Source organism: Colossoma macropomum, unplaced genomic scaffold (genome assembly GCF_904425465.1).
Source record: "Colossoma macropomum unplaced genomic scaffold, Colossoma_macropomum, whole genome shotgun sequence".
Classification (NCBI taxonomy): domain Eukaryota; kingdom Metazoa; phylum Chordata; class Actinopteri; order Characiformes; family Serrasalmidae; genus Colossoma; species Colossoma macropomum.
Window position 1 is genome coordinate 10,422,725 of NW_023494795.1, and position 23,849 is coordinate 10,446,573.

Below are 23,849 nucleotides of genomic sequence, written 5' to 3' on the forward strand. Positions count from 1 at the left end.
TAAATGAGATTTTATGACTTTCATAAATCAGGGAAGTGCTATAAAAAATAGCTACACAATGGAAAATGCCCATGTCCACTGTTAGTACAATAATGATGAAGTTTTGAACAACCAGAGCTGTAATGCACGTCATGTGTATTTTGCTCTCAGGCACAGTGTGGAAGGTGGGTAGAGAGGCAACAAGATAGCATTTTGGGGTCTCCAAAACTACAATGAGACGCCACCGATTTGACTTTAATTCTGTGACCCAAGACGTGATGGCTATGAAATGCGTAAACAAGGTGTAAACGATCCCCGTCACGAATGTAGCCCATTAGTGACAGGGATCTTTATGTTCAGTTGACTTTGCTTCTGAGCCAGCAGTGTCGATGAGTGGACAGCAGTATATGCACTTTGTAAGTGGGGTGATTACTGTACTATGGTTCAGCACTCCTAATCATAGATTCTGTGATATTACAAATAGATGCCTTAGAGCTAGAATACTGCATAATGCTAAAGCAGGGTGAGTGTTGGATGCAATATCCTTTCTCAGCTTTCGTCCAACAGCTCCAGAGTCTTCTTCTGAAGGTTCTTATTGAAAGGCATCTTGAAATCATCAAAGTCTATCTCATAGGTGAAACGCTGTCTTCTTTTCTCCTTCTTTTCCATCAGTTGGTTGGTGGTCAGTTGCTTACCCCACACCTAAAACACAGACAAAAAATTGCGTAAGACTTACAACAACTCACATCTTAAATTTCGAATTATTAAACTATTCTCAGTCCAGCAGTGACACTGAGGTGTTTAAAAAACTCCAGCAGCACTGCTGTGTCTGATCCACTCAGACCAGCGCAACACACACTAACACACCACCACCACGTCAGTGTTACTGCAGTGCTGAGAATGATCCACCACAGAGAAACAGATGGACTACAGTCTGTAATTGTAGAACTACAAAGTGCACCTATATAGTAAGTGAAGCTGATAAAACGGACAATGAGCTTAGAAACAAGGAGGTGGTCATAGTGTTACGCCTGATCGGTGTATGTTTTTCATTCAGCTTGAGGAGCATTTTTAAATTGTATGCAGGAGGGCGCAGGGGCGCAACTTATTGATGCACAACTCAAAGTTTTCTGGCCTCTTTTCCACTGCAGGGCCGAATGGTTCCGAGCACGGTGGGTATCTAGCTAACTTATCTTAGCTAAAGACGTCCAAACACCCCAGTGCACATTTGATTCGACTAACTGCTCTGGTATCACAAGTATAGATGATAAAAACTAATAATAGCAAGAGCAAATCGACTGACCGGTGTTGGAGTGACAGAAAGCCAAAATGGGACCTGTTCTGTTAGAGCTTTAAGCTGTAGCCTGCTAGGGTAAGCTAACGAGAATGCATGGCGCCTCCCACTGCAGTACGGGCTCCGTTCTAGCAAACCGATGCTTAAAAATGCCTGTTTAGAGGAGAAAGACTCAAATCTGAGAGAACAACTTCAAATGACTGGTGTTGAAGTGGAAGAAAGATAAAAAATAGACTTGTTCTGTGGTGCTTTGAGTTCTACCCTGCTGGGCGATGCTGATGCTACTGCAGTTATCCGGCTACAGGTCAAACCCACCGCAGCACAGTCTGTTTCAGTAACAGATGCTCAAATAACACCCGTTTAGAGGATGAACAAGATGACAGCACGCCGAGAGCCCGGAGTTGGGGTGACAGACAGAATCAAACGTGTTTGTGGTGGGTGGTGTCTATGTTGCTATAAGCCTATCAGCAGTGAGCCATTTGTTTGTGTAGTTTTCTTGGGTATTTCCTGGTGCTGATTTAGCAGTAAAACAGATGGAAAGAGACACTGTAACCGGTCTCGTAAGTTCAGACCAGCGCGGAACGGTCCAGTATGGCCCTGAGAACCATTTGGCTCGATAGTGGAAAAGCGGCCTATGACTCTCAACTCATGCTGCTGGAGTGAATAGAGTTAAATCCTTAATTTCATGTCATTTTAACCAGTAGTGCCAGAGCTGTTGATAAAGGAATACAGCAGAGATTAAACCATCCTATATGTGGTTTCCAGCACTATCACTGCCACATGACACAGTGCTAAGGTAGGCGATATATATATATATATATATATATATATATATATATATATATATATATATATATATATACATATATATATATATATATATATATCAAAATATATAAAAAAGCTTAAATGCAAAGACCTTTTGTTGATTGCTGTTAAACTATGCTTATGAACTTCATGCTAGCCCCAGTCAGGCCATATATGTTTGTTAACTTGTTAAAAGTAAATAAGTAGTTTACATCAAATTACTATCATATCTGTTATGTTAGGTTGGGTTTTTTCATTCTGTAAAATCTAAAGCCTTGTTTATGTAACACACCGTGCTACTTGGGTCATGTAAATGATTTTAGGTTTGCCAGTTAATGTTTAATTAACTTAATGTTTAATTTAATGTTTAAGAATTTGCCAAAATCCCTAGTAGGTAGAATGTGAAACTCTATAGTATACTCCTAACTACTACTACTCTCCTAACTACTACTACTATTACTACTACTACTACTACTATTAATATTAGTAGTATAATAATTTTGTAGGTAGTTTGACCAGAGGAGGATGGGTCCCCCCATGTGAGCCTTGGTTCCTCCCAAGGTTTCTTCCTCAGCTCTGAGGGAGTTTTTCCTTGCCACTGTCGCCCCTGGCTTGCTCACTTGGAGGATTTACATTTCATGTTAAAACTTTGTCTTTAATGGATTTCTTTGAAGCTGCTTTGTGACAACATCAGTTGTAAAAAGCGCTATACAAAAAATTTGACTTGACTTGACTTGACTATAGTGCTCAATATATATACACTATGTCCAAAGGACTGTAGACACCTGCTCATCCAACGTTTGTCCTCCTTTGCTGTAGTAACAGCCTCTACTCTTCTGGGAAGGCTTCACACTAGATGTTGAAACATTGATTACGTTCAGCCACAAGAGAACTAGTGAGGTCAGGTACTGATACTGGATGATTAGGGTCATTCTACAGAAACGTCTGCTTTTCTGTCTATCCATAGGTGTCACTGGTGTTACCAATCCTCATTGGTGTTACACATAAGAAAGGCAACACCAGAGACCTTTTTAATGAAAAATGCATTTTAGAAAATGGCTGCTACAGAGCATCAAACCACATGTTGTCAATCATGGAACATCCACTAAAATATGTAATTTAATCCATTTGTATTCTATTTTTTCACAGTTACCTAAGAATAAAGTAGGTCACACCAGTGACTTCAGCTAAAAGCTTCACATGAAATCATGAGCTAAATGAGAAATTTTCTGATAACTGAAAAGACACAGTGGACTTACCATGTGCTTTTTTCATAGATCCTCAGAAAACAGGTAAAAGGAAGTCAAGTGATGTCATCAGTGTGACTTTTATTTCAAAATAAGAGATTTTTTGTTACGTGGTAACACCAGTGACACGACTCCTGGGGAACTTTCATTCTATATTTTATAATATTTATTTGGCATTTGTTTTCTTTATGTCATGTAATTTATATATTCCATAGTCATGTATAGATTATTGTGTTTTTTTTCTTCGAGCACTTTTGTGGTGCTTGAAATTCTATAAAATTGATTTAAAAACCAATATTGCTGAATCGATGGCTCAAGAAGGGGTAACTGTTAAAATAACATTGTTTTATTTTAAAATATAAATAAATTGTAACCCTAACATGTTTTTTTAAGTGTAATATATCTGTAAACGCTAGGGACACAAAAATGGACGTTTCTGAAGAATGACCCATAAGTTCTTGATCACAAAAGAGCACAAACTCCAATTCATGGCAAACATATTTGATTGTACACTCCAGAGAAAGAAATATCCCTCTAGCAGACGCTTGGCATTAGCTATGGTGACCTTAGGCTCATGTGCAGCTGCTCTGGAGCGTCCCATTCTACTCTTTTATGGAGATTGTACAAGCTGTGTGTTCACAATTGAACTATTTAACCTACCGTTCTAGATGCAAAGCTGATGTCCACTTTGTTAAGCGCTCCACTGGTGATCTGAGTGCTGTGGAGGATCACGCTGTCCGCCTTCGCTGCTGTCTTCACTGCTGAGCTCGCCCCCTGCTGTGAAGACGCTGAATGAAGACGCTGGGAAGACATGGAGTCAAGATGGAGTCAGGACATGCTGACACGGCCACTAACGCTGCGTGAATTTTAATGAGGGGCTCTACACGGCCTCCCCCGGCCACAGTAACAGGCAGCGCTGCTGCCTTGTCATGTGTGTGGGTGTTTGCGTGTGGGGGTAATCTGACACTTCCTTTCTCATTTGCTTACACTTTGCCTCGAGCAAGGCCTACCTCTTTTTTCCACAGTCACAGAGTGAATACTTGGATGGTGAAAAGGCTGTGGCTACACTGAGACAGATCAATTACAGCTTGTGTATTAAGTGACAAACCAGCTTGCGTAAACCTACAGTAGAGTATTGTGCTCATACAGTATGTGGCTGTAAATTATACAACAGCCTTGAGTCCTTCATCTAAAGCTTAGGCCTGTCAATTATTACACAATCACCTGAGTGTAGTTATTTGATCTGACTTTGATTATTTGGGCTGACCATGAACATTTTCCAGAGTCATTAAATTTCACCATACCATGTTTACATTGTAACAAACAGATTTACGGCCAGACATAGTCAGGAATTAGGTGCATTCTCAGTCGTGGAGAGGCAAATAAACAAAGTTGTAAACAAAAAAAAAATGTAAACAAAGTTTTTTGGTGAAAAATTATATTTGCAGTTTTCACTTACTCCAAATGTAGTCAATCGACCATGGCTGATGCAGCCAATGTGTGGGTGTTATTACGTTATTAGGCTTACACTGATCAGGCGTAACATTATGACCACCTCCTTGTTTCTACGCTCATTGTCCATTTTATCAGCTCCACTTACTATATAGGTGCACTTTGTAGTTCTACAGTTACAGACTGTAGTCCATCTGTTTCTCTGCATACTTTGTTAGCCCCCTTTTACCCTGTTCTTCAGTGGTCAGGACCCCCATGGACCCTCACAGACCAGGTACTATTTGGGTGGTGGATCACTCTCAGCGCTGCAGTAACACTGATGTGGTGGTGGTGTGTTAGTGTGTGTTGCGCTGGTTTGAGTGGATCAGACACAGCAGTGCTGCTGGAGTTTTTAAACATCTCAGTGTCACTGCTGGACTGAGAATAGTCCACCAACCAAAAATATCCAGCCAACAGTGTCCTGTGGGCAGCGTCCTGTGACCACTGATGAAGGACTAGAGGATGACCAACACAAACTGTGCAGCAGCAGATGAGCTGTCGTCTCTGACTTTATATCTACAAGGTGGACTGACAAGGTAGGAGTCTAATAGAGTGGACAGTGAGTGGACACAGTGTTTAAAAACTCCAGCAGCACTGCTGTGTCTGATCCACTCAGACCAGCACAACACACACTAACACACCACCACCACGTCAGTGTTACTGCAGTGCTGAGAATGATCCACCACCCAAATAGTACCTGCTCTGTGAGGGTCCATGGGGGTCCTGACCACTGAAGAACAGGGTAAAAGGGGGCTAACAAAGTATGCAGAGAAACAGATGGACTACAGTCTGTAACTGTAGAACTACAAAGTGCACATATATAGTAAGTGGAGCTGATAAAATGGACAATGAGCATAGAAACAAGGATAATGTTGTAATGTCATAATGTTATGCCTGATCGGTATGCACAAGCTGTACTTCTGTAACCCATCTGTAACAATAAATACTTCACCAGTAGTTATATTGTTGTTGCATGTATTGTTAATGTGTAACTACACAGTTATTAGCAACACTTATTATAAGTGTTTTACCTTCTATAATGACTTTTGCTGCGTACAATCCATAAGTGTGAAAAGAGTCCATAGAACCATAAATGAACAATAAAAAAGACTATTTTAATCATTCATTAATTTCATTTTCATAACAGGCCTAGTCAGATTCCAGCTGTCACTCAAATCTTAAACATAATATGAAACTACAAAATTCTCAGCTGTAGTTCCTAGATATGCATGACTGCAAAATGTTGTCTATGCGCGATTCTGAGATGGAAACGTGCGTCTAAAAAAATGCTGTGTCATCGTGCGTACTGTTTATACCTTCTCCTTAGATGACGTGGAGGTAGCTGGTCGGGGTTTGGCCTGAGGTTTGGCCGCCTTGTCCTTCTTGTTGTCCTTTGGCTTGGGGAGGCTCTCAATCTTAGCCTGGATCAACTCCACTATCCTGAGGTCCGCGTAAGCACGGGCAATGTCCAAGCAATTTTGCTCTGCAATTAAAAGATTAAAAGACCCTGAGTCCAGTGTGACAGCTGTGCCCAATGTTGATCAATCTCAACGATTTAATACACCACAGTTCCAAGAGCCCCCACTGTGATGTGGTAGCACTGATCCGATAGTGAAATGGTGATATATGCTTCGAGCCTGCAATGAGATTGCTTGTGTAGGAAGATAATAAGGTAGTGGGATTTTCTTGCTGCGTCACTGCAGTAAAGACAGTAGAGTGTGGATGTGGAGTTATTTAAGGTCAATAATGTCATAAGGTTGTGATGATGAGTTGAAGTTTAATTAAACAGAAGGGGTCAAAACTGAATGACATCAAGAACAGTGAATGTTGTGCTATTTTTGAAGCTATATAGACTGATGTATGTGCTGAAGTTTCTCTGTACCTGTTTTATTCTCTGCAGTCACAGTGGCTCCAGCTTTGAGGAGGTAATCCACACAACAGGGCCTGCCGCTCTCAATGGCCCTCATTAAAGGCGTGGCCCCATTGAGAGCTGGAGTGTCCACTGCAGCCCCTGATTCCACCAGTAGTTCAATGATGTCAAGCTGTCCGGCGTGGCAGGCGTGGTGTAGTGGTGTCCAGGCGAACTGGTCACGTGCATTCACATCAGCTCTGTCATACAGTTACATTTCAGTTATCCCTAACTAGCACTTACATAATATAACAATGTTATAGTAGCAATATATATAGAAAAGAGTATATGCAGTGCAGTATTTGTATAAATCTGTGTAAATTTAAACATTTATGTATCTGTGCGAAGAATGTAAAGTATAAAATGCAGATAAAAACATTCATGAATAGAAAAGTTCTATGAAATTTACACATTATACTGTAAAATGACAAACAAGTCAACCCAATGACAGCTGCATTCACTTGAGAAAAAACATATATTTTCATATAAATACATATACAGTACTATGCAAGATCACCTAAGCATATTTTTTAAAAGTATTTAACTTGGCAATAAGGATGGTTTTGCATGTAAAACATCACAGATTAATAGATTGGACATAAATACACATAAACACAGTAGTGACAAGAATTTATGTGATATGTTTTATAGTTATCTTATATTTTATATTTTATAGATGTCTGAGAAGTTTAAAGAAAATGTTTGGCTCCAGATTTGTTAAATTCCATCCTTAGCCCCTTTGATTTAACATAATTATGACTAATTAGCCAAACCAAGTATTGGATGAAAACTACAATATTAGTGTGTTTGACAATTTTAGTGTTTTTCTGAGCAATTAAATGCTTAATGCCCAGATAAATAGCTTTTATATCTAATTTCTATATTTCTATATTCTATATTTCTATATATTAATGATCTATGCCTCTTGTTGACTCCCGTGTAACATGGTAAAATGGGCTGTTTTTATTGCATAGGCTCTAAGGACCTGAGAGTGGACAGTATGTTTTGTTACGACCTCCGGATGTAATATTCGTTTTATGAGCTTGCTGCTGCTGTTCTGTGTTTTGTGTATGTTGCCTTATGTGCAGCACTCTCTGCTATAAAAGAGGTTGGTGATCCCACTCCCTGGGGAGATGTTCAGGGCTCTCTCCAATCTGACATGACCCAGAAGTACACCTATCTAGACCCATCCAACACTCTTTGCTTTGCTGTGTTTGCTTTGTTAAATTTGTGAAAGCTGGTTAGACTTTGTGAAACTCATGAAACTTTGTTAAATTTGTGAAAAAAGTAGGAGATGAGTGCCATTCATTTTGCTTCTTTTCATCTTTTCTCAAGGGTTCAAGAAGCTTTTTGTATCATTGCTTCATTTTCGGCCCTGCGATGGACTGATGACCTGTCCAGGGTGTATCTTGCCTTCCACCCAATAAATGCGGGGATAGGCTCCAGCTCCCCCCTGCGACCCAGAGGGATAAGCGGCTTAGAAGATGTATGTGTGTATGTGTGTGTGCTTCATTTTCGTTTTCAGGTTTAGTTAGTCTGTAGAACCTTTAGTTGTTTAGTTTATTATTTTGGCACATGCTCATCCAAAGCTCACATTCCAAATCCTAACACCTTGACTTTTTAAGAAACCGTGAATAAACCTGAACTGGTTTACTGTTGAAACAGTGTCCAGGGTTTGGTCTGGCAGCAGGTCTGAGGGAGAGAGTCCATTCTCAATTTCTATGATGGCCTGAGCCTAGAACGGGTCATAACAATTTTGAAACTTAAACAAAATACACTACACTCAAAAAAGTGAGGAAAATTTGTTTTTCTGTGATAGAAGCCCTTTAATTGCCTGAAATATGATGGTTATCCTTACCCGAGGTCAAGCAGAAACTTGGCCACTTCATAATTCCCACTTGCACAAGCAGTCATGAGCGGCGTCTTGTAGAAGCGATCTTTTACATCCACAGGGACCTTCTGACTAAAGGCGAGTTTCAGGGAGTCGGTGTCTCCGGTTTTAACGCAGTAGCTGATGTTTATGTAGATCTTCTCTGGTTCGTCTATGTACCAGACTGAGTCGTCCTCTACAGGGTGACCTGGTGGATGGTCCCTGTCAAAGCGGTTAGGGTCCGTAACAAGCTGGTAGCTCTCTATCATAAAATGTGGTGGCCCGCCATCATCACGACGGTAGATGAGTTCTGGAGGGATGGTGCAAATCGGCATGGGAATGTTCAGTTTGCTTTTCTTCTTGGCCTTTCCTGCCTTCCCCGCCCTTTTCTTCTTCCTTGGCTCATAAGAGGCCATGACGAAAGTCCTGGGCAGGTATCTGAGACCTTTGAAAAACTCGTTGATGTTAATCAGGCCTTCCCTTCGCCTGTCGTGAGCCAGCAGGATTCTCTTGACATGTTCGTCCTCTACAGGCGGCTTGAGCTCTTGGAGAACAGAGACAAACGTCTCCCTGGAGACCATCTCAATGCCGACAACTCCGTCTGAAGCAGATTCGAAGGCCTTACGCAGTTCAGCCTCATACTCATGAGACCAGTCATGGAGGGTCAGCGCCCATGGTTCGTTAGTGCCACCTGAGCCTTTTGAAAACTTCCCATGTAAGCGTTCGGCTTTCTTCAGTTCTTTGACTGAGGCCTTGTGACCCAAGTCCTTGGCAATCTGACGGGGTAACAGGCCCTCCAGGTTTTTCTGTTTGGGGTTGCATCCTGAAATCATTAGGATAAAGCATTAGCTTTACCAATCTGGAGACGTACAATGTAGTTAGATATTGAAATCGTCACAAATTTCAGCTGCAAACTCCATCAAAGGCAGACATGATTCTATTTTACTGCTTAGTCAGTGAGAAATTCAAATTAGCATGAGGATGAATAGCAGCTATTTTGCAGTGTGGCATTTGGTCACATCAACTTGGCAACTGTGACTCTGTTACATTGTGAACAAGGGAGCTGCTACTGTGTTCTGTGCTATCATTCTGAGGGGACTGCTCTGACACACTTGCTTCAACATCAACCTGCCAATTATGAAACAATGAGTAAGTTAAATCAAGTGTGTGGGAGCAAAGAAAACTTCAAACTGCAGTGGCAGTATGGTCATTGAAGTGCTAATGTACAGATACTTAGGCCCAATCCCATTTCTTCTTTTTACCCCTACCCCTTGTTTTCGAGTGTCACCCTAACCCCTTGGAACTGAGTTACAATGGGTTGTGGTTGAAATCTTGCCCTACCAAATTGGACCCTCAAATTAAAAAAAAAGAAAAAATTACTTAATTAACAGGCTACTAGCGCTGCTCTGTAGGCGACCCGGCCCATCAGAGAAGGGAAAAGTTCAGCAACCTCACTGCTGGGCTTTAGTTACATTTAGGGCATCATATGCTTTCAAAGAGGGGCTATAAGACAATTATTTATTATCGCCCACCAATAATTCTTTGGGGATATGAAGCTAAAGTCAGATATTCACCAGCATCTTGTTCGAATTTTCACCTTAAATGGTGCAGCAGTTACATTCTGGTGCTTCAGGCGTCAAAACTTCTGGACTATTTAAGGTGGAACGGGAAAGTTAGCTAGCTAGCTACCGAGACATTAGCATGCTATTAGCGACTTTTTATGCTTGTTATGAAGAAAACAACCATAATACATTGAAACAACATTAAACTAATATAATACAGTGGTTATCGTAATTTTTTAATGGAGACAATTCTCACATTTGTGGGTTTCTTTGGTCTCTTTCTCAGCCATCTTGCCTGTTTTTCTTTTTTTCTCATAACTGTTTTTTTTGGAGTGTGACTCTGAAAAACCTCAGTTTGGAGGGCCATGTAGCCCTAACACTTCACCCTACCCCTCTATCTCAACTAAAACTGGGATACCCTAACCCTAAACGTGAACGGGCTAAGTGGTAGGGGTGAGGGGTGAAATGGGATTGAGCCTTAAAGATAAAGATACTTATTCACATAATGCAAGTTGCTTTCATTTCAACATACATCCATAATCAGATTCAACTGAAGATATAGCTTGTTTCTTGTATTCACTCTCATACGCCCACAGGGCTGTAAATCATTTAAGTAGGCTACCTCTCTGAGCCAAAAACCTGCAACAGTCAGCAAAGCCTCCACTCGCAGCGTAGTGCAGAGCCGTGTTCCCTTCTGCTGTCAATACTCCCATATCCGCCGCATATGCAGACAACACCTGGATGATCTGCAGAGGGAATAATGTGGAGTTGAAAAAAATAATTTGCCTAAAAATGCTGTTGCTGCTTATAATAAACAAGATAGAAGAGACTAGATGGCATGATGCAAACAAATTACTAATTTAACCTGACTGTTACCCAATAACATAATGCACTCCAGCTTAATTAAATTAACTTTTAAAAATGGTCAGTTTGGCTCTGTATGCTGTTCGTATTTCATATGGAAAAGAAATATATATGCAAAATGATTCATTAAATACATTAGAAAATATCTGAGAACGGCCAAAAATGTATTTTTATTTAATGTCCTTTAGCTAATGTTATTATTTATAATGCAAGTTAATGTAAATAGATTTTATTCCAAGAAATTTTGGATCATTTCTTTTCATCCATTGATCATATTTTACACACAATGTAAAGAGCAGCTGCTGTGCTTGATTGATGTATAAAAATAAAAAGTGGGAAAAAATGATATAATTGAGTTTTTTCAGACACATTTTTTATTGTATATCTTTCCAGTGTGGGATGTGACTGCTGCTACAAAATAAAATACAATAATAATTGTGTAGTTACTTCAAAGTAGCCTGCTTCAGCTGCAAAGTGAACTGCATGGAATTTCTTGGCGTCCAGTGCATTGACATTGGCCCCTCTTCTGAGAATGGCTCTGACCAGCCCCACTGCCCCTGCTTTCACCGCCTCCATCAATGCAGTGCGCCCTGTCACCTGAAAAACAACCCAGGAATCCATCCTCACACACCTGCTATCAAAGTCCATTCAGTTCATGCATTCAGTCCTGCCTCCCCCTACGTTCGGCTGCTGACAGGAATTTGACGGATACACGCTGTCAGCATTTTCAGAACACGGCTTTTGATGTAGTGTGTCGGAATGGGGAAAAGAATGATCTGGCAAAGTGACTTGCTGTCCCAAAAGAATATCTCCTGAGTTTGGGTTCTTTGATCTCAGAAAGGGCTTAAACCCTTTAGTGTTGGCCTGCATTGACAAAGTTCAATATCACAATATTTTATATCGCAGTATCAAAGTTTTGGATGGTATTTAGGTTGAAATAGATGGCATTTCAGGAAGTTGAATCAAGGGCTGCAACTACTGAATATTTTCGTTCTTTTATTCTTATTGTTTATATTATCATTATTATTATTACGCTATCATGCACTGTTTCATATATTCTATTATTTATTTAGATGCAAATAAAACCTAATTGCAATACTACACGGTAATGAAAAATATCACTGATAAATAGTTTTTTTCCATATTTTCAATTTATTTCCAAATGAGAACAACTTTTTAGTCTACTTTTGTCAGTAAATGGGGGAGTGATGAAGGTTCTTAAGCCACACAGCTTTATTCCGGAGCACACTAAACTCTGCAGCATTGGTTTTATCGCCCAGCACAGTCTGTATAATTTTCCTACAGTTCCAGACAACTGGCTAGCCAGCAGCATGCTTTCATTTATTCTTGTTAATAAATGCAATAGAGAACATGCTGGCTAGCAATCCAGAGCATAAAGGAACTGTTCATGAAGTTTAGACTGATACTGCCGCCTTGAGTCAAGGTAATCTCACAAACGAGGCCAAATCAAATGTGCAGAGCTGCTAGAATTTGGCTTGATTTGTTTCCCCACTTATTGAATTTATTAAATATTATTTAGTATCTGTTGCCTACCTGAAGCTTCTGCTGCTGGGGTTTGTGATCAGTGGTATAACACTTGGTGGCCAATCAGTTACTGAATACAAAATCCAGAACCAGAATCTGGATTTAAGGTCTGGATATAAACACGTATGGTAGAGACAATACATTGGACAGCATTAAAACCCTTTACAGTGGAACTGAGTTACAGTTAGTAGCACAGAAACTGGCCTTTGCTGCTCACAAGGGCAAAAAAAACATATAAATAATGTTACTGCAAAGGATGTCTTGGTCTCCAAATAGGTTATGAATCATACCATTTTGTAGAACCAATGATTCATATCCCTGTTTTCACTCATGTTATATAGAAATAGTATCTTTTATTCTTTATCACACACTCCTACAAACTGTGATATGCTCTGTCCATCAAATCATATAACATTAATTTTTTGTTTTTATAAAGATGGGATTTGTAATCTTACATATGTCCCATATGCATTATATGTTTATCGATCTATAACTGTGTATAACTATCTAGATGTGATCCTAACCTAAAGCTCTTACTTTTTTAGGAAAAATTAAACAGAGCTTTTGAAAATAGCACTTTACAAAGTCAGGAGCATTTTGTTGTTATAAAAGTCTGGGTGTTTTTGTCCTGAAATTTACAAAAACAAGAACACACACACACACACACACACACACACACACACACACACACACACACACACACTCTCACAGCTCCTCTGCTTACTCATACTTGGTCAGTACAGCGCACACTCCTGGGTTGCTGTACCTGATTGGTGGCGTTGGGGTCAGCCCCCCTCTCCAGCAGGCTGAGGCACATGCCCTCACACTCCATAGCGTTCTCGCAGGCCCGCAAGAAGAGTGGCACGCCCGCGTGCGACACGTTGTTTACGTCGGCCATGCTGTTCAGCGCCACCTGCAGGCAGCGCATGTGTCTCTTGGTGGGACAGACGCAGTAGAAGAGCACGCCTGGGAGAGCAGCCAAAGTCAGATCGGATTACGGACAAGCTTTGCTGGGCCCTGCCCTGATCTGTAATTAGACAGAAGCCATCATCCTGCACAAAGGGAGGATGCTGCACGCTGTTAGGTCTGATCCCTGCAGATGGCACGGCAATCGTTAAATTATGTGACAGATGAATTAATAGGAGTTTTGGAGAGCCCCTCACTCCGTGGAATTACTGTCTCATGAAGAGTGCTTGAAACCTCATCAATATCTTAAGAGTGGGAGAGAGGGTGCATTTCAATAAGTCGAATGTCAAGGGTTTCATCTTAGGTAGTCCATCTACTTTACCACTTATCAAGCAGTGGAGCATGAAGATGCGTTAAAGTTATCCCTGTGGTGGAGCTCTACTTAAAGCATTACTGACAGCATTGTTTACAGTAGATGAGGCACGGCTACTGCAGTCAAACATTGACCATATCAAGACTTCAGCAATATACAATATAATCTGGCATTTCTAAGAAAAAAATGCCTACTGTAAGTGTGTTGTGTGTTTCTACATTATGGATATCTACATTTTCAGTGTGTTTCTGTATAACATGCTTTTATCGACAATAAGAGCTGCCGCTATCAAGAAATCACATAATCTATCGCTTACTTTGATGATTAATTGAGTAATCAAGATATTTTTAAAAAGGCTAAATAATACAAATGTGCTGAACAATAGTAAGATTCTAGTTTTTTGGAAAAAAGATAAACTAGGAAGACATTTTAAAAGATCTCATTATCTAATCACAATGGGAAAAAAAAAAAAAATAAATAAATAACTGAGTGTCACTACCAGACTATTAGTAAGGGAATTTAAAATATCGCTGTTGTCAGAAGGAAACCTTGTATCTCCAAAATCGTAACTTTACAGGAGAAGGAAAAAAACATACTATACTTTTAATGTAAGTCATTTTGGGACATTTCTTTTGGTCCATTATTCATGAAATTTACATACAATGTAAAGGGCATCAGATATTTTCAAATTATGTCAAAAACTGAATAAAAAAACTGGAGATATGAGTTTTTCTTCCAAAAGCAGCGATATGCATTATCATCATGCAAACTGTAAACTAATCATTGACAATTCATTAAGCAGGCAAATCAAGTAATCAGGTTTAATCAAACAACTATAAGAGCCCTTTGTACACTTGAATAATTTGATGCTAAAACGATGGATCTCCATTTCTAACAATTTTGGATACAGACGTTTTTAAAAAGAATAGCAGCAGACTTATCATGGAAAGCACATTTTTATTTCCCTAATAAAGGTAGTATTAATCATAATATAGTATTAACATTTCTTGTATGTGTAAGTGCATTATCAACAATGTATATCGTGAAAAAAAGGAAGTTCTTGAAAGTGGTCTAGAATGTATTTTGGATGAAACCCTTTAAACCGTTTTTAAACTTTTCTTTTAACATAATGTTTAAAGGAGACCCAAACATGTGTTGCATAGGATGCAGCAGTCTAATAGACGTAACCTAAAGGTTTTAAGTTCAGATCCATTCATGATGCACCAATGTAGCCAATAAAATCAGATACATAACATCCCCAGGTGACATTTGGTGGGATATGGTTGGTATGGTGTAGTGGGTAACACCTCTGCCTTCAATGTTGTAGATTGGGGTTCAATCCCTACCTGGGTAAGCACCCTACACTGTACCTATAAGAGTCCTTGGGCAAGACTCCTAACACTACCTTTTAGCACTACAATTAGGTCAATTAGGTCATTCTGGATAAGAGCATCTGCCAAATGCCACAAATGTATTTAAATAATGCCATTAACAAAAAAGCTCCCACTTTTGGTGGGGTGACTAAAAACAGCCTAGATCAGAGTTGCTCAAACATTTGTCTTAAGAGGCCAAAAAAAGACAATACAATGCACAAACAAAGAGGTAAGTTTCAAGTCGTGCTTTTAAAATTGTATTTTATAACATTATGCTATATTTTGTAACTAAAATACTTAAAAAAAAACAATTTTAAAAGGAAATTAAGAATTTAATGAGTACAATGTAAAATATGTTTATTCTCTCATTGGCTGAGTGGGTGGGCTTAGTGTAACTGGTTGGCCAAATCAAACATCCTCATAAGCCAACTCTGGCCTGTAGGCCACACTCTGGGCCTAATATACAGTCTGGAAGCTCTGGTTTTTAATTGTTCTTTTCAGTGACTAATAATGACACATGTAAATATATAGCACAATAATTAGATAGCCAAAACTAAAACTGCACCAGTTTATACAAATATTAAAATCTAAAATCCCATAATACCAGTTTTTCCAGGCATTCCTGACCTCTCATATGGAGAAAGTGTGTGCAGGGCTTACAACAGATAAAGGAGGTTTTTGATAAAAAAATGTAATTGTTATTTTAGTTATTATGCAAATGTAAATATGCAAATGTTTGAGGGCTTGAAAAGCACTATATATAGTGCATGAGAAAAAGAGACAGAGAGAGATACTCTACCTTTTCCTTCTACGTCTGTCAGATTCATATCTGCATGCTGCTTGGCCAGGAGAGCAACTACGCTGTCATGTCCGAGCTCTGCGGCCAGCATCACTGGTGTACGCCCATGCTTGTCCTGAACATCGGGACGGGCACCTTGAGCCATGAGGAACTCCACCATATCTGTGTTGTTGGCCACGGAAGCTAAGTGCAAAACACCCTTGCCCTCGTGTGGCTCAGTGAGATTGATGAGGTCATCAACACCCAGACTGACCAGTCTCTCTATCTGGGCCTTGTTGCCCTCATGGACACACTGCAGCAGTCGGTAGATCTGCAAAACTTCCAGCCGGCCTTCAGCCACCGTAAATGCCATCTGGAGCCTGGTCAGATAAGGTTACATGAAGTTATGCTTTTAGCTACATAGTAAGTAATGTTGTTCACTTACAGAGATTTATGTATTATAAGACATCAGGTAATAATGCACAGTGTGCTTTAACATAGCTTCATAATACGGGACATGGAAGATATAGGCACAGAATGATATTCTGATATAATGATAGTCATTATTTCATTCGAATTTATGCTAATAATTACTTTTGTAATTGAATTAGCCTTCTGATTTAGAATTAGGTTCAGAAGAAACTGAAATTGGATAATATAAGAGCTTTTTAAAGTTTCTCTATTACCTGATGTGTACTCATTATGCTCTACAATGCGTTTTGCAATGAAACCCTTCAATTATAACATTAATGCTTAAAGGAAACCCAAAAATGTGTAACATAGGGTGCAGCAGTCTAATAGACATTACCTAAAGTTTTAAGTTCAAATCCATTCATAATGCACCAATATATGTGATAAAATCAGATAAACAATGTCCTCAGATGGTATTTAAATAATGCCCTTGACATAAAAGCTCCTAACTTTGGTGGTGGTTGTGGTGGTGGGATGACTGAAAATGGCATAGACAGTTTAGAACGGCATAGAAATCAACGAAGCTATAAAAAATAGATGTGTCGAGAGTGATGAACAGAGCTGTATAACACTGAGAATGAAGTTATAATAAAATTAACACCCAGAATAACTCATATTTGAAAAGTGGTGATGATATCTTGAGGAAGATAACTCTGCAAAAATGACTCTAAATAGACAATTACAGTATTTAATTTACAGTATATAATAAAATACATTTTGGTGTGCGGCTTGTAAAAGTTACATCTACACTGTACAAGTTACCATTGTAACCATTAATAATACAAACTATTAATATAACTAGTTCAGACTTTTCAATGGCAGTGTAACTCTGTCATCCCCAGCGTTAACAACTACAGTTCATTTATAGGGGAATTCCCTGGGGAATTTCATGGTATGTAAATTGCTCTATTCTAGAGAAACTTACTATTTTTTTTCTGTACAGTGGTGGTGATAGGAACCAGGGCTCACAATGTTAACAAAGCAAATACAGTCATAATATTTGCTATTCGAAATGACCAGTGAATCTATATATGTCTTTTTATATGTAATGTTAATCATGATGAAACAGGTTAAACCTTTTTTTTTGGGTACTATTTGCCTCACAATGCCCTGCACATACCCCTCCACTTTAAGAGTTTTTTAAAAATATGTTTAAAGCCAAAACCTTTACTTAAAACTATCACAAAAAATGTTTCAGGCATCAGAAGACATTGTCAAAGGTACTGACAAATGTCTTATGCATTTTTGAGCTTTAAATGTAATATATTCTTGTTAGAAAGCTTTTAGAGACATTAAAGGGGAACTCCACCAATTTTTTCTGCATAATTAAATGGTTAAGATGTAAACAAAGTCATTAAGAGTAGTTGGTGCATTATGTGTGATAATAGAGAAACATAGTAAGTCAGAATTGTTCACAGTGGTGGTGATAGGAACCAGACATCTGAAGGCCTCTAAAACGTATTTTAATCAGTTTGTTCATAGTGGAGGGACACATTAAGAGTGTTTTGAGGCAAAATAGTTCCCAAAGAAAACTTTTTAGTTCTTTTTTTTTCCAGATTTACCAATATTTTACCATCGTTCAACATCACATATAAAAACCTCAGAGGACCTGTGTTTGTTAGTGATTTTGGATATTAAATACAACGGCTACATTTGTCTTGTAGACATCAGGACCCCCCCCCCGCCACAGTGGATCACCACCACTGTGAACAATTCAGACTCTGTAAGTTTCTCTACAATGCAATTAAGAGACAGTATGACCATTAAGAGACAGTATGACCAAATACTTACTTACTCGAACTCTTCCCTTTATTATTACCCCTGTCATTGTCATTAAACATATATAATGTTAGTGTAAAGTAAGGAAAATGGGTAGTGCAATAGAGGGTTCATTATACAGAAATTTTGAAAAATCGGTGGAATTTCCCTTGGAGTCCAGCTGAACACAGATAAAAACTGTAAGAACTCATTCATACATACATACATCATCTAAACCGCTTATCCTTCTGGGTCGCGGTGGGGTGCTGGAGCCTATCCCAGCTGTCATTGGGCGGAAGGCAGGATACACCCTGGACAGGTCGCCAGTCCATCGCAGGGCAGACAGACAGACATACACATTCACACACACCTAGGGGCAATTCAGCATGTCCAATCAGCCTGACTGCATGTCTTTGGACTGTGGAACAGGCAAACTCCACACAGAAATGACCCTGATCACCCGGCCGGGAATCGAACCCAGGCCATTCTTGCTGTGAGGCGACAGCGCTACCCACTGAACTCATTCAGCACTGGGGATTTTCTCGTTTAACTGTTGCATACAAAATTAGCAAGACTTGGAATTCTTAAAATAAGGCTATGGGAGAAGGAAGCTGCTGAAAAAGTGATTATACGGCTTAAATAACTTATTTAAAAGCTTAAATAAGTCAAGCAGGCCTCTTAACAGCTAATATCAGGGAGGCTACTGTAACGTTATAGCTAAACTTTGATAGAAAAGGCTGACAAGCATGAGTTGAACCTCCAGACTCGAATGACACGTTTAAAGCACAGTTAAAAGATTAACCGGTTAGATGTTCTGTTTATAGTGAAAAGAAGAAGATTTACCCGGTTTCTGTCGATAATCCAGTCGATCAGGGACACTTTCTCAACGGCAGCTCTTGTCAGCTGAGTAAACTTCCAGCGCCACGAGTTTCCAACCTTGGCGTCTCTTGTTCTTGCGCGAGCACGTCTCTATGGCAACAGAAAGCCACGCGCACACCCCTAGAAAGAAAGCTTTTTAGTTCTTTTTTCCCAGATTTACCGCTATTTTACCATCGTTCAACATCACATATAAAACCTCAGAAGACTTGAGTCTGGTTTGGGATATTAAATACAACAGCTACATTTGTGTTGTAGACATCAGGACCCCTGGTTCCTATCACCACCACTGTAAATAAATCAGAGTCAGTAAGTTTCTCTACAAATGAACCATTTCGCATCAAACCACTCAGTGACGTTGTTTATATTTCAAGCGCTGAATTATATAGACATTTAGAAAATTTAGTGAAAGTTCCCTTTAAACTCTTCAGACGTCTGGTTCCTATCACCCCCACTGTGAACAATTCAGACTCGGTAAGTTTCTCTACAATGCAACAATTTTTATATGAAACTACTCTGAATGGCTTGATTTACATCTTTAGTCTTTAACTTTCTACTGCACGCATTATGAGAGCATAATGTGTGCAGGGGTCCTTTTTGGGATATGTTGCCCTGAGGCAACATTGTGCTACAATGGGAAGAAATTATAGAAAGCCATGGTTAGACCCTACAATGTTGCTTCTAGGCAACAAACATACTTCGGCAATTTCTCATAACAAAAACAATCATACTGAATGTTAAAAAAGAGGTTCAAAAGTGTCCATTAAGAGACAGTATGACCAAATACTTACTTACTTGAACTCTTCCCTTTATTATTACCCCGTCATTGTCATTAAATATATATAATATTAGTGTAAAGTGATGTAAATGGGTTCGTTGCCTAGAGGCAACGTCGTGCAATAGAGGGTTAATCATACAGAAATTTTGAAAAATCAGTGGAATTTCCCTTGGAGTCCAGCTGAACACAGATAAATACTGTAAGAACTCACTCAGCTCTTCTCGTTTAACTGTTACATACAAAATGAGCAAGACTTGGAATTCTTAAAATAAGGCTATGGGAGAATGAAGCTGCTGAAAAAGTGATTATACGGCTTAAATGACCTATTTAAAAGCTTAAATAAGTCAAGCAGGCCTCTTAACAGCTAATACCAGGGAGGCTACTGTAACGTTATAGCTAAACTTTGATAGAAAAGGCTGACAAGTATGAGTTGAACCTCCAGACTCGAATGACACTTTTAAAGCACAGTTAAAAGACTAACCGGTTAGATGTTCTGTTTATAGTGAAAAGAAGAAGATTTACCCGGTTTCTGTCGATAATCCAGTCGATCAGGGACACTTTCTCAACGGCAGCTCTTGTCAGCTGAGTAAACTTCCAAGCTCGGCGTCTCTTTTTCTTGCGCGAGCTCGTCTCCATGGCAACAGAGAGCCACGCGCGCGCCCTCAGAAAGCGCGCCAAGAAATGCAGGCCTCAGTGTTAGTCGGCTTCTTTCTTATTTAATCGCCGCTGTCGGGTAGAGTTACACCGCGTTTGCGAGATCACTCGACCGGTCGTGTTTCATGGGAAAAAGTAATATCAGTTTACACGGCAAAGTCCTCAAGCCGGTGAGTAACTTTAGTGCGGGTGAGTGACAGGAAATGACATCTCTAACAAAGAGGCGGGCTATAGCGTGTCGCCTCACAAAGGAACTCACAGTGGAATTCATGAGCTGCATAATTTAGAGGACAACCAGTGCTCAAACCTCTGTGGCGTCCCTTGGGCTCTGTACAGTAGGCTAAATCTTTACACTGCAGACTTCAGCTCTTGACACAAGAGGTCACTAACACCACACAGACTGTGGCAGACTAGACTACTGTATGCCCCTCATAGGCCCAATCCCATTTCTTCTTTTTACCCCTACCTCTTGTTTTCGAGTGTCACCCTAACTGGTTGAAATCTTGCCCTACGAAATGGGACCCTCAAATTATAAAAACAAAACAAACATTACTTCATTAACAGCTACTAGTGCTGCTCTGTAGGCGACCCGGCCCGTCTTCAGTGATAGCAGAGGAGGGTAAAGATACGAAGCTGAATTCAATGTTCACCAGCTTCTTGTTCGAATTTTCCCGTTCCACCTTAAATGATGCAGCAGTTACATTCTGGCGCTCCTGGCGTCAATACTGCTGGACTATTTAAGGTGGAACGGGAAAGTTAGCTAGCCAGCTACCGAGACATTAGCATGCTATTAGTGAGTTTTAATGCTTGTTACGAAGAAAACGTTGGAGCAATACACTAAAACGCCATTGAACTAAGATAATACAGTGGTTATTGTCATTTTTTAAGGGAGAAAATTCTCACATTTGTGGGTTTCTTTGGTCGCTCACGCCGCCATCTTGGCTGTTTTTTTTCTCATAACACTCAGTTTGGAGTGTGACTCTGAAAAACCTCCGTTTGGAGGGCCATGTAGCCCTAACACCCTCTATCTCAACTAAAATTGGGACACCCTAACCCTAGACTTGAACACGCAAAACAGAGGGCTAAGGGCTAAGTGGTAGGGGCAAGGGGTGAAATGGGATTGGGCCTTAGTCATAATGGCTTCATAATCACAGGCTTTCCATGTAGAAATTAAATATCTTTATTTTAAACACACATAACAAATAGGCAGGGTTGTGATGTAACATGCGTCAGAATACACAAATTAACAGTGGTGGACGAAGTACACAAACCATGTACCATGTCCTATTATCATTTTTGTAACACTCTTGCTTCATTAACTCATTTTAGGTGAAAATACTCCAGTGTCACTTTTGGTAAACCAGTCTTTTAATAGAATGTCATTAATTAGTCACTGATATCTATTAAAATTATCATAAACATAAAACACTGAAGGCAAACAATTTCCATTAGGTGGAACCGAGTGGCTATGAAATAACTTTCTGCAAACAAGCAAAGTTTCAGTTTAATAAACTTAGTTACAAGTTTAAGTTTAATAAAAAACCTTAAACAGAGGTTCACAAATGAGTTTTCCTTTACTATATTCAATTTGTAGGTCTCTGTTCATAAACATAAACTAGCAAAAACAAATTTACTATAAAATGAAATAGTGTTTATATAAATTCAGAAAAAAGACACGACAGTCACAACTGCATATGTGCACATATTTCTATATTGTGGTCTATTTACACAATGTTAGGTTAGTTCCATTATTTATGTTCGAATAGACACTCCTAAAATTTTACACTGTTACACTGTCGTTGAACCGTGTGCTGCACTGGGTCGATGGTGTTCTTGCTTCATGCTTCTTTTGTTTTGACGTTACGTTTTAATGCACACATAAATCAAAAGAAACGACAGATTTTGCATAATGTAGTGGAGTAAAGGCAAGATGTTCGACTTTGAAATATAGTGGAGTGAAAGTAAAAAGTCACCCAAAATGGAAATACTTCAGTAAAGTACAGATACACGAAAAAACTATTTAAGTACAGTAACGAATTACATTTACTTCGTTACTGCCCACCACTGCAAATTAAGTACCTGTGTTCAGTCCAAGTAACATTTTTTAAAAAGCGGTATTCAGTGTACAGTTACCTTTTACACTTCTAGAGGAATACTTTTAGAATATGTAGCCACTGAATAATAACAAAAAACATACAATCTTCAAAGAAACACCATCAATGCTTATTTGTTAACTATGGCATATAGCAAATGTGCTTGTTAGATGAAGTCTAAAGAGGATCTCAATTAACAGCTTTTTTACAAACACTGAAGCTCATACTAAAGCCTGAGTAGACTGATAAATCAAGCTGATGAGCCAGTTATTAATCTCCGTTTTACTGAGGTGTGGTAGCAAGCTAATAATCTCTGCAGTAGTGGACATGTTTGTGAGTGTTGCATTAGTTATTTATTAGTTATACAGTTATTATCTACATAAAAAAATGCCAACAAGTAACAGTGACTGCACACATTATGAGAGCAATAAAAAAAAAACAATACTCGATTAACATTTCTTGCATGAAATTCAAATAATAACAAAATAACAAAATAATAATGTGTGCAGGGGTCCTTTTGGGGTATGTTGCCCTGAGGCAACATTGTGCTACAATGGGAAGAAATTATAGAAAGCCATGGTTAGATCTGGCTTTGTGACTGGCTTAGTCCATTCCACTGCTCTACAATGTTGCTTCTAGGCAACAAACATACTTCAGCAATTTTTCATAACAAAAACAAATCATACTGAATGTTAAAAAAGAGGTGTAAAAGTCTCAATTAAGAGATCGTATGACCAAATACATCATTTTATTGACTTACTTGAACTCTTCCCTTTATTATTACCCCTGTCATCATCATTAAATATATAAGATGTTAGTATAAAGTGAGGAAAATGGGTTTGTTGCCCAGAGGCAACGTAGTGCAATAGAGGGTTAAGTAAACAAAAAATAGTTTTCCCTTGTGCCAAGATGTATTGTAAACATATTGTAAATGTATTCTGACTACATTACTTTTTTATTGTAATGGAATACATTACTGAACACATTTATGACTGTGTATTCAGTATTTCAGCCATCACTACTTTTTCTAAGTATTTTTTTCAACCCTGCAAATATGCTATGGTGTACACCGATCAGGCATAACATTATGACCTCCTTGTTTCTACACTCATTGTCCATTTTATCAGCTCCACTTACTATATAGGTGCACTTTGTAGTTCTACAGTTACAGACTGTAGTCCATCTGTTTCTCTGCATACTTTGTTAGCCCCCTTTTACCCT

The 23,849-nt window shown here is 39.1% G+C and overlaps 1 protein-coding gene across 1 annotated transcript; it reads right to left on the reverse strand.

Annotated features, from left to right (window-relative positions):
* Nucleotides 1–424: 424 nt before the first annotated feature.
* ankef1a (ankyrin repeat and EF-hand domain containing 1a) lies at nt 425–20,478 on the reverse strand. Its single transcript, XM_036581402.1, has 11 exons — nt 20,404–20,478; nt 19,071–19,226; nt 16,020–16,378; nt 13,335–13,534; nt 11,471–11,620; nt 10,782–10,905; nt 8,586–9,420; nt 6,701–6,927; nt 6,135–6,301; nt 3,988–4,128; nt 425–681 (listed from the first exon to the last, which is right to left on the reverse strand). The coding sequence occupies exons 3-11, from the start codon at nt 16,369–16,371 to the stop codon at nt 529–531; spliced, it is 2,349 nt and encodes a 782-aa protein (XP_036437295.1). The 5' UTR covers nt 16,372–16,378; nt 19,071–19,226; nt 20,404–20,478; the 3' UTR covers nt 425–528.
* Nucleotides 20,479–23,849: the final 3,371 nt, after the last annotated feature.